The sequence below is a fragment of the Macadamia integrifolia genome, unplaced genomic scaffold (genome assembly GCF_013358625.1).
Source record: "Macadamia integrifolia cultivar HAES 741 unplaced genomic scaffold, SCU_Mint_v3 scaffold1715, whole genome shotgun sequence".
Classification (NCBI taxonomy): domain Eukaryota; kingdom Viridiplantae; phylum Streptophyta; class Magnoliopsida; order Proteales; family Proteaceae; genus Macadamia; species Macadamia integrifolia.
In genome coordinates, this window is record NW_024868322.1 from 85,937 (window position 1) to 96,192 (window position 10,256).

The window sequence follows — 10,256 nt, forward strand, 5'->3', positions numbered from 1 at the left end:
AAAAAAAGCCAACATTCCATATAAAATTTTAATTTCTCCATAAAATTATTTTGGGTGATGATTGAACTTATACCGTCACCATATATTATTTATAGAGATGGTATAAAACTAATCATCACCATTTATTAGTTTAAGATAAGGATGTCAATCAGTACAGTTTTCTGTATTCGGTTTGGTTTCAGTACGGTATCAAAACTTAATACTAGATACCGATACCGGTACCATACCATACTGTTAACATTTTTAAGTTTGCAATACTGATATCAAACCGACTCGGAATGATTTTGGTAAGGTTTGGTTTCGGTATACAAACGGTTTTAATTTAACTCACTTTAAATGGGTTCTATCCCCAAAAAAATAAAAAATAAAAAGAATAACTTTCGGTTTCTCCATTTCTGAATTCTGGTTTTGAGTTTTTGACCTTTTGGGCCTTTTGGCTTGTACCCAAATAAATAAAAGTTTTGACGTTTTGGTAGTTTCTCAAGAAATGTTGATATTCGGTTCGGTGTACCAAATGGTCAATACCGATATCGAACTGAACCGAAAAAGATTATGTTTTCCCATACCAAAATTCCTTCGGTTCGATTCAGTACGGATTCAAACATGAAAAATAAAGATAATAATATGAAAGAATTAATCAAGGGCTGAGACTATAATTATTTAAAGAGGTTTAGTTTACAACTAAGCTTGGGTGAAAATTGCAGCTAAACTTATTTAGTTTTTGGCAGGGTCTATAGGGTGGTGGGGTTTAAGGAGATAAGGAGAAAAGGGGTTTTCGCCAAAAAATGTTGGAACTTGTAACAACCTAAGGGATGCCTTTCTTTCTTTGCTTAGAAGAGAACAATTTCCATGGGTTCATTTCTCATAAAACTTAGGTTGAAACCCTCTCATGCATCTACAAATGCTTGTTTCCTTCTTATTACAAATCCCAAAAGGTCCACATGTACCATAAATATCTCATTGGCTAGTGATTGCAAACCATACATTAACCCATTCTTTCTTTTGTTCATCCCATTCTTGTTTCTCTATATTTCCATTAGAGTCAAGAACCTCAGTGGCAATGTTAGAACTATTTGAAGTGGAATAAGTATAGTACTGCCTCCATAGCCATAATTTGTGAAGGTGATACCATAATTTGTTAATGTTAGATAAATTCCTAGTTCATCATTCCCTCCGAGCTTTATGTTTGGTATGAAAGTATTGGAGGGATGCGATCAAAACTCTGCCAAAGAACTAATGACCCATTTGGATCCATAAGGGTGTCAACTAAGACTGTCAACTAAGATATTAAATCTTACATGTACTTTATGAAGAGAGATTTGATGGGTAGGGTGGGTGCCAAACAAGAAACCTGATGACCTCTACTTCTTGTTTTGATAGGATTAGTTAACTACAGAGAATCACTTTTTAAGAACATAATTTATCGGCTCAGAAGAAATTCCTATATATGCTCCTATATATTCTGTTATTATTACAGCCAGCCTCTAGCCTCTCACCACTATCAGAACCTTGCACCAAAGGCAGTGGTAGTACTCCTTATCTTCTTTAAAAAGATAAGGTGAAGTACTCCAAACTTATCCTCTATAGTAAAAATTTCTACGACAGGGACTACAAACTTTTAGCAGAGCTTCTTATCCTTTCTCCATTTATGTTTCATGGGTCTGTTGATGGTATATATATCCTGGTCCCCATTAGACCAGGCTCTCTTTTCTATATTTATAGGAGTATGGGGCCTCTGAGAGAAAGGCATGATAGTGATCAGAGGTAGTAGCAAGAAATTGAAGAAATTTCTTAATGCTTTAGGTATGAGAACACTCATGTCCATGGAAAACAAGAAAGGTTATTGCTTCAGTTCGCATTCATTCAAACACTATATAGACCAACTATATCGATGGCCTAGCTTATAGTGGCATTCATAAAAGTTGTCAAACCACGCATCCAAGATAGGTATTGGTATTTCTTTCAATCTTTGTACTCAGTATAGCCTCTGAATCCTATCAATATAAGTTGCTATCTATCAAAAGAAAATGGTGGATGTGCTCTGGAGATAGTGGAACTGTCAACTATATGTTTGACTGATACCGTAGGAGAGTGAGAGCTGAGAAGAGTTTTGCAGTCCAAAGAACTAGAATGAAGTATGCCAAACTTGCTTCACATTCTGTTTCCATTGGGTGACATCTGTACTCCAAGGCACTAGGAATTGCAAAATCATGTGCCCTTGGGAAACTGCATTCCTTTTTAATATTCAATATTGAACATTACACTCTCTTCCCTCCCTGGTTGCCATGGGCCTTTGTTTCCATATTACTCAATTGTTGTCCTCCAAGCTCTGTTCTCCACCTTTCTCTGTTTTTAGTTTTTAATTTCTCTGATGGAAATGGTTCTTATGTATTCAATCTGAAACTCTGACTAAGACTGGTAATTATGAAAGCTCCACAATTAGATGCTCCAGAAACAAAAGCCAATGATTCCTAACCACCGGTACTGGTGAGGATGCATGCCTGTGACTCATGTCTACCTATTGCAAATTTTGCACAGGAAATGTAGCACATGTGAAGAACATGAAAACAAAAAAAAGGTAATGATTTACCCGAAGAAATCGTAGTGTTCCATCTTCCAATAGAAGCAACAAATGTCTTCCCCAAGGGAAATCCAATGCCCAGTGTCAAGGACTAAACATTTTATAGATCAGGAACATTTGCAGTTGATGTTCACTATGCTGATGTGAGCGAATTGCAAGCACCAGCAAAGATCAGCAGTTACACGATAACTGAGCTGCTAATGGGGTTTACTCGTAGGCTTTTCCATGCCGTGTGCATTACATTTATTTTCTCACTTATACTCTGATTACCTATAGGTTTTCTTGCACAAAGGGTCGAATCTCTCTCTCTCTCTCTATTGATGATTTGTCTGTTCTGAGCTAAGTCTATAAAATACAAGTGAGCGGAGTGGAGTACGGAGAAAGCACTACCTACTTTGTTAAGAGGGCCCACAAACTAAGGCGGGTTGAAAGAAATTTTGAAAAAGAAAAAGAAAGAAAGAAAAAAAAAGGCACACACATCAAACCTCTCTTCAAAATATCTAGATGCGTCGTTCCACAATTTCTTCTGATTATTTTACCAAAACGATGTGACACAGGGAATGGGTAGAAGGATTGAATTGGATTGTTTGGTGGTGGCTGGGTATCATATATTAAAGATATGTTCTTTTTATTTACTTTGATAGTATAAATTTTTGAAGATTTTGACAAGTTTTGGATGTGATACTCGCTTAACTAGATATTAGTGATTGATGTCTTGATTATGAAAAACTTATGCTCATTTTACTTTGGCAATGTAAATTTTTTTTCCTAATATTCCACTTATATTTTATAATGGCAGATACCATCTTATGTAGCTGCACAACTTTAAGGATCAATACTAGCAATTACTATGTATTTGGGGATGAGAAGAGAGTTGCTTCTTTGGGTTGACATCAATAGGTTCAGTCAAGCATTTGGGTCGGAGTTTTTTTTTTTTTTTTTTTATCATTGCTTTATATACTATGTTTGTAGAAAGTGTAATGAAGCAAATGGATTTTATGATTGTAAACAATTTAGTTTTTAAAAGTTGAATGAAAACAATGAATTCTTCTGTTATATGGATGTGTAATTGATATATTCAGATATAATTATAGGTAACAATGATATTCTAATTTTAAAAATAGATTTTTTTTTTAAATTATATTTATTAATGACAGATAAAAGCAGCCATAGCAAATCTTACTTATGGTGACGGATTAATCCGTCATCGAAAATGTAATCAAAGACGACGGTAAAAATATTATCGTATCCCAAAAATGAGCTATGGAGACGGCAAAAAAGTAACCGTCACTAAAAATGTAACTTATGGTGATGGATTAATCCGTCATCGAAAATGTAATAAAAGACGTTTCCCAAAAATGAGCTATGGAGACCGAAAAAAAGAAACGGTTGCTAAAAATGTAACTTACAGTGACGGTAAAAAATAAGCATCACCTAAAATGCACATCCCTACGGTAGCCCTTTTACCGTAGCCCATTTTCGGCTACGGCGTTATGGGCTACGGAACGGCAACGGATAAAATGTCCGTCACCTTTATTTTTGGTGACGGATATATATTTTCGGAGACACTTTTTTACCGTAGCCGAAAATTTCTTTTCTTGTAGTGATTTAAGGTATTTGGTTTATTTATTTATTTATTTTTTTTCCTAATTGGTTCTCAACATCAGTTCGGAATTCTTTGAAAAAAGCTTTCGCTTTATAATGAGAGAAATCTGAGTGCCGCAATCGAAGCACCTCTAATAGTTCACAACATTAGAATATCGAACCATAAAAGCAATGAAATATTCTCTCGAACAACGGCAATCACCAAAAATTGGAGAGAGAGGGAGCGAGAGAGAGAGAGAGAGAGAGAGAGAGAGGGTTGAATGAAAATCATTCAATTTTCACTGAAAGCAATGAAGAGCACTAAACAACCCCGTTTGAATGACCCCAAAGAGGTAAAAGGAGTCGAACTTAGTGATATATAGCTAATCGTATGGCATCATCCTTATGCACATTAAAGTACATAGTGCTGGCCTGGTCAGCAATGACAGGTCTTTGTCATTAGAACTAGTTTACAATAAAGTATCTGATAATAGACCACAGTAGGTTCTAATGTTCAAGTCAAATTTACACAACAAAAGCATACCCATATTTTTGTCTAAAATTTCCATTCCCAAAAAAATACAATATGTACCAACAATGTAAATGAAGAGCCCAACTCCGTCACTAGTCACAAACACTTTGAGGTCATACCTCGGGACACATTATCGTCTATATTCAAGTGGGTGAAAATTAATTAAAATTGAACCATTTAATTGGATTTGATTGACACTATATCAAACACTAGGGTTATAAGAAAGAGGCTCATGTCACACCCATTTAAGCCCTTCATATCATAACCTTTTGTAAATCAGTTCCCTATATTTTCCCATGATATTATCTTCTTAAATTCTACTTCTTGGTATCCTCTTTTTCCGAATAATGATTTTACTTAGAAAAGAAAATGTAGTATATATAGAGTGAAGCCAGAAGGCATGGAACGGAAACAAAAAACATAAATGGGCTGGTTAATTTAGTGCATATGGCAACGTTTAAAAAAAAAATATATATATATATATATATATATTTTTTAATACATTCGGTTTAAAACATGTATGTGATGTCCAATCTATTTTTGTGTTTTCTTGGAATGAACCGACTAAAAGAAACACATTTAGAACAATATTGAGAAACAGATTGAAGGTGGTATTTTGGGTAGCAAAAATGACCCAACATAATAATTAATGACACTCAACTCTCAACTACCTCCACCATCACCTTTAATGCAACTTCAATTACCAGGGCCATTGCAGCAACCAACACCAAAACTGTCAACTCCAATGCAACTTCAACCACCACCACCGCCATCACCACCACTACCACTACGACCGCCACTGCCACCTCCGCCATACCCATCATCACCACCACCAGAGGATATACTTCTATAATATGCATACCATAAATGTTTCTGGTTGTTTTTTCCCCCCTCTAATGATAGGAGTGTACTTTATTTTTTATTTTTATTTATTTACTTATTTTTCCAATTTTACCTTGCAACATTTTCTTGTATAGAAGTATTCCAAATTAACAGAAACACCAAAAAGTATTTCTGACTCAGAATTACGTATTTGTAAGAGAATATATTGCCATACACACATAGCAACCATATTGTCTTAGATATATGGTACTTCCTATATACCTAAACTCAAAACTTGCTTCTTTTTATAAATCATCCACCAATGATGAATCTCCAGGCTAGGCCTCCATTGTTCAGTGACAATTTGTAGACATTCTAGACGACGCATTTTTTTTTTTTTTCCTACTAAAAGGTCATTTGTATTAAAGAATATACAAGAAAAGGAATAAATAACAACTAGCTACAAAGCCAGCAATATCAACACAAAGAAAACCAACCATGCCTCACCATGTAGCGGGAGGGGGGTAATCATACATCAATCCTAAGAATTACAAAATCTCAAGATCATAACCTTCACTAAATTAAAAAAAGAACTAGAACAAATCACTTTCTCAATGAAGCAAGCTTTCTAAATGATCCATGTTAGCCTCTCACTTTATATTGACGTTGCATACTTTAATTGGCATGATCATTTTATGTCACCTAGACTATATCCCACTGTCCACCAGTGTCTCCAAACAATGTTTTGGTTCAGAAAGAATGAAAGCAAACCTTGTGATAGTGAAGAAAATGCACCAGACTTGTTCTTTTCAGAATATAATGAAAATAAAATTAATACCCAACAAAGTTTCTATTATATTGGGATTTATGACATAAACAGAAAATGCACAGAGAGTTTCCCTAGTTGTCAACTGACTACTCTATTTAACAATGACCACAACTTCATTCATTGGGCTTTAACCAAATTCTCACATTGATTCAGTGGATGGTTCCAGCTTTGAATTATGGACTTGACACCATCTCCTCCACCAGAAAGAAGCAAATATTTGAACTTTACAGTTGTATGTTAGTCGTTTGCAACAACTTCACCACAGAGAGTCCAGGTTGAATGGTTGTTGCTGCACAGAATCCATAATCATGGAGGAAGAACCGGTAGGGTTCGAATTTGAATCAGTTATTAAACGTGAACTCCCTTGAGCTGTAAGAGAGCTTAAATCACCAATTGTAGCTTCCCTTGGTTGATAACTACCTAGTTGAAGTGTCCTCAAAAGCATTGAACTCATTGACAAATTTGAGCCAAGCAAGGTAGAAGAAGGCCATGAAAGTGAGGGATTGCTTGTTACATCTCTTGTAGACATCCAATTCATCATGTTTGTGCCGACGCCGTTATCATTGTTGCCATTGCTGTTGTTTACATCATTAACAGTAGCAGTAGCACCCAAACAGCTTGAAGAATTGATGAGATTATTCAAATGAGGTAATTCAACCTCTCCTAGCTCATTCATCAATGTGGTGGCTTCACAAGTAGATTCAAGAGATGGGTTTGATGATGTTGGAGCTGACATAGGTTTTTTACCTGTGGAGCTCTTTTGGAAAACCCTACAAACCACCCATTCCTCCTGTGGAACAGAAATAGAGAAATCATACACAACTAACCTATGTACTAATGAGAAATCATGTACAATAAATTTGGTACGAGTCGTATACTTGGATGTTCTAAGTTCAACTCCTACCAGGCACACCTTGGGCCATTCACACGGGATGTTTAGTGCTCTTCATTACTTTCAGTGAAAGTTGAATGGTTCTCATTCAACCCCGGTATGACTCGGTCCATGCAGTTGTGGGGTCAGTATGGACTCGCAAAATTAGTCGATACCCGTCGTTAACAAAAAAAAAAAAAAAAAAAAAAAAAAAAAAAAACCTATGTACTTCTGAGAATATAAAACTGTGTCTATTCCATTATAATGGATTGAAGAGACTATCAAAATTACATATAACAGTACTTGCCCAAAAGAAAGAGTTTATCAAAATTATAACATTGTATTCATGTGTATACCTTATTAGCCCTGTATGTATACTTGGTTTCGAGGCGATACTCATGCATTACCCAGTTGCTTTTCTCACCCCTGGGAGCTCTACCTCTGTAAAATACTAGGGTTTTCTTCAACCCTACTAATACACCGGAATGGAATATCTCTTTGTCCTTCCCTGTAGTTTTCCAATAACCTGCATCTGTGGCTCGGTTGGTTCGAAGTCCAGTTGGGTATTTTCGGTCTCTCAAGCTAAAGAAATACCATTCTTTCTCCCCCATTGTAGCTTTGCCTACATAAAATTTCAAAATCAAAGCACCTTTTAGGACTAATTGGAAACCATAAATGCTAAACAATGCAATAACACTGAATTTTATTTCCACACAATCTGTTGAAGGGAAATTTAAAGTCCGCACTAATTCAGGATAATTCAATTTACCTAGCATAGATATAAAATGAACTTTCTTCTTTGGAAAGAAATTTCGAAACAAAAAAAAAACTAATAGATATTTACTGGGAATTTGAAGTCCATAATTTAGCCTAATAAGAAATTTTGAAGCAAATAACTGATAGATATTAACCAAAACAAACTCATTCTTCTATGTTTGAATATTTTCAATAAGAAAGAAATTTCAAAGAAGAAAGAAAGCTTAAGACAAGAGTTTCAAGGAACTGATAAGAGAAAAACTACCTGGGAGGTCCCAAGGTTCACATTTATTGAGATCAACATCAGTGATTGCTCTTGAAGAAAAGCGAAAATCTGAAACTTTGTGAGTGAGATAATAAGTTATGAGTTCCTCATCAGTTGGATGAAACCTAAAACCAGGAGGAAGATTCTCCCCCATATTCAAAACTGAAAACTGAACTACAATTCAAGTCTGAAGATGGAAGAGGTAATCAAGATCAATCCTCAACTGAAAGTGTTGTTTTAAAAGGAGGCTTAAAAAGAGCAACAGGTTTCATTTATAAATGAGGACATTGATCATGTTCTGTAGCTCATCCTTGAAGAAGAAGCGGTGTCTTCTAGAGGGATTTTTATCTCATCTAACACATTGACTTGACAAAGTTGGTGTATGGAAATCTGGAATTATATGAAATTACGGAACTGCCAACACATGACTAAATTAGAAATTAATTCCTTAGTCTATGGTATTAGGTATTATCATTATTATTACTGAAATACCACTAGGGTATGATAGAAAGCGTTTATCATAAAAGGTTCAACTTGTCTTTCGCGAGATAGGTCGTTTTCTAAGGTGTAGGAGTAATCCTATACATGAACCCTGGAGAAGAAACTGGTTGGGTCAATTAATCATCACCCTAAGAGACCTCTAAATGATTCTGATCAGATATTTAATGGGTAGTGATTAAGGTCAGGTTGGCAAATTGTCACGATTGGTATTCCATGCTCATTGAAACCATGGTTTTTTTTTTTTTTTTGTTACCGATACATAGCCAGACCTCCGACCTGATTAGTCCTACGGGTTTATATTAACCCCACAACCACATGGATCGGGTCATACCAGGGTTGAAATCATTCAATTTTTGTTGAAAGAAGTGAAGAGCAATAAACAGCCCCATAAGTGGCCCTAAGGAGGTAAGAGGAGTCGTACTTAGAATCACAAATTTCCTGAGCCGAATATCCTTTGCCAATTTGACTATCCCCTTGGGGTTAAATCACAGAATGAAATCTCGATTGAAATTGATTGAAATCTAGGAAGTGTTTCACTTTCGGGTTTGACCAAAATGAACCCCAAAGTTTCGACATTGGGTTGAAGGGGGCTTAGGATCGAAACCCAGTGTCCAAACCATGAAACAAAGTCCGATATGTTGGACCGGATGGAAATCAGGCCCGATATCGCGATTTCGATCCTTGATTTGGCACAGAGACTCTGGTACATGTAACATACAGATTAGATTTTCGCAGTGATGTGGAAGATTTTGTGAGAGTAAATAAGGAAAGAAGGTTCAATCAGAAGAGGTGACGTTTTCTAAATTTGAAGGGAATAAAGGAGTGGCAATCATTTGTGCACAAAGTTGAGTCTCTGTTACACACTGATATTCTTTGATTCTTGTTTGTTCCCGTCCAACCACCACCACCGATCTCTACCAACCGAACCCCTTCACTCCAAAACTCTCCCTCCCTTTCCTACGCTAGTCCAGTGGAACATGGACTGAGTTCACACATAGCCATCAATATCCTTTATCCACTTATAATAGATAGCTTGGTCACCTGACATGATAAGCTACAGTGTGAGTGTGATTGTGTGTATGCATGAGAGAGAGAGAGAGAGAGAGGCTATGGTAGTTGAATAATTGTAAATGAGAAAGGAGGATTAATTGGAATAAGTTGAACCGGATCCAATTTGAGACTGGTTCCATAATGCCGTTTCTGGATCCTACTAATTAAGATTAAAATCGGTTGAGAAAGTAGACCCTCAACCAAAGACCCTCTTGTGGGCTAAGCAGTCAATCATTCATAAATAAAAAATTGGGTCAGGCAGAAGAAAAAGAGGCTAGATCCTCTCTTGGACCATGATCTCCTGCAATAATTTCACACCATTCAAAGAGTGTTGGGGCCACGTATGAGTGGGGGAACCACACCCAATGAATGGTGTAAGCTAGATAGCCACAGACGATCATGATCTAGGAGAGGATCTAGGCTTAAAGGAAAGCAACCGTAAGATTTGCTTCTTCGTCAAGTCTA

At 36.2% G+C, this 10,256-nt stretch overlaps 1 protein-coding gene across 1 annotated transcript; it reads right to left on the reverse strand.

Moving 5' to 3' along the window:
• Positions 1 to 6,300: 6,300 nt before the first annotated feature.
• LOC122064689 (protein CUP-SHAPED COTYLEDON 2-like) lies at positions 6,301 to 8,511 on the reverse strand. The gene is made up of 3 exons (XM_042628456.1): positions 8,241 to 8,511; positions 7,576 to 7,841; positions 6,301 to 7,138 (listed from the first exon to the last, which is right to left on the reverse strand). Exons 1-3 carry the CDS (start codon positions 8,392 to 8,394, stop codon positions 6,605 to 6,607), a joined length of 954 nt encoding a protein of 317 aa, XP_042484390.1. The 5' UTR covers positions 8,395 to 8,511; the 3' UTR covers positions 6,301 to 6,604.
• Positions 8,512 to 10,256: the final 1,745 nt, after the last annotated feature.

Coding starts and splice junctions, on each gene's coding strand:
- LOC122064689 (XM_042628456.1), bottom strand. CDS start 8,394: ATGGGGGAGAATCTTCCTCCTGGTTTTAGGTTTCATCCAACTGATGAG. Junction 7,842..8,240: donor TGAACCTTGGGACCTCCCAG/GTAGTTTTTCTC, acceptor AATTTTATGTAG/GCAAAGCTACAATGGGGGAG. Junction 7,139..7,575: donor ATACATACAGGGCTAATAAG/GTATACACATGA, acceptor TCTGTTCCACAG/GAGGAATGGGTGGTTTGTAG.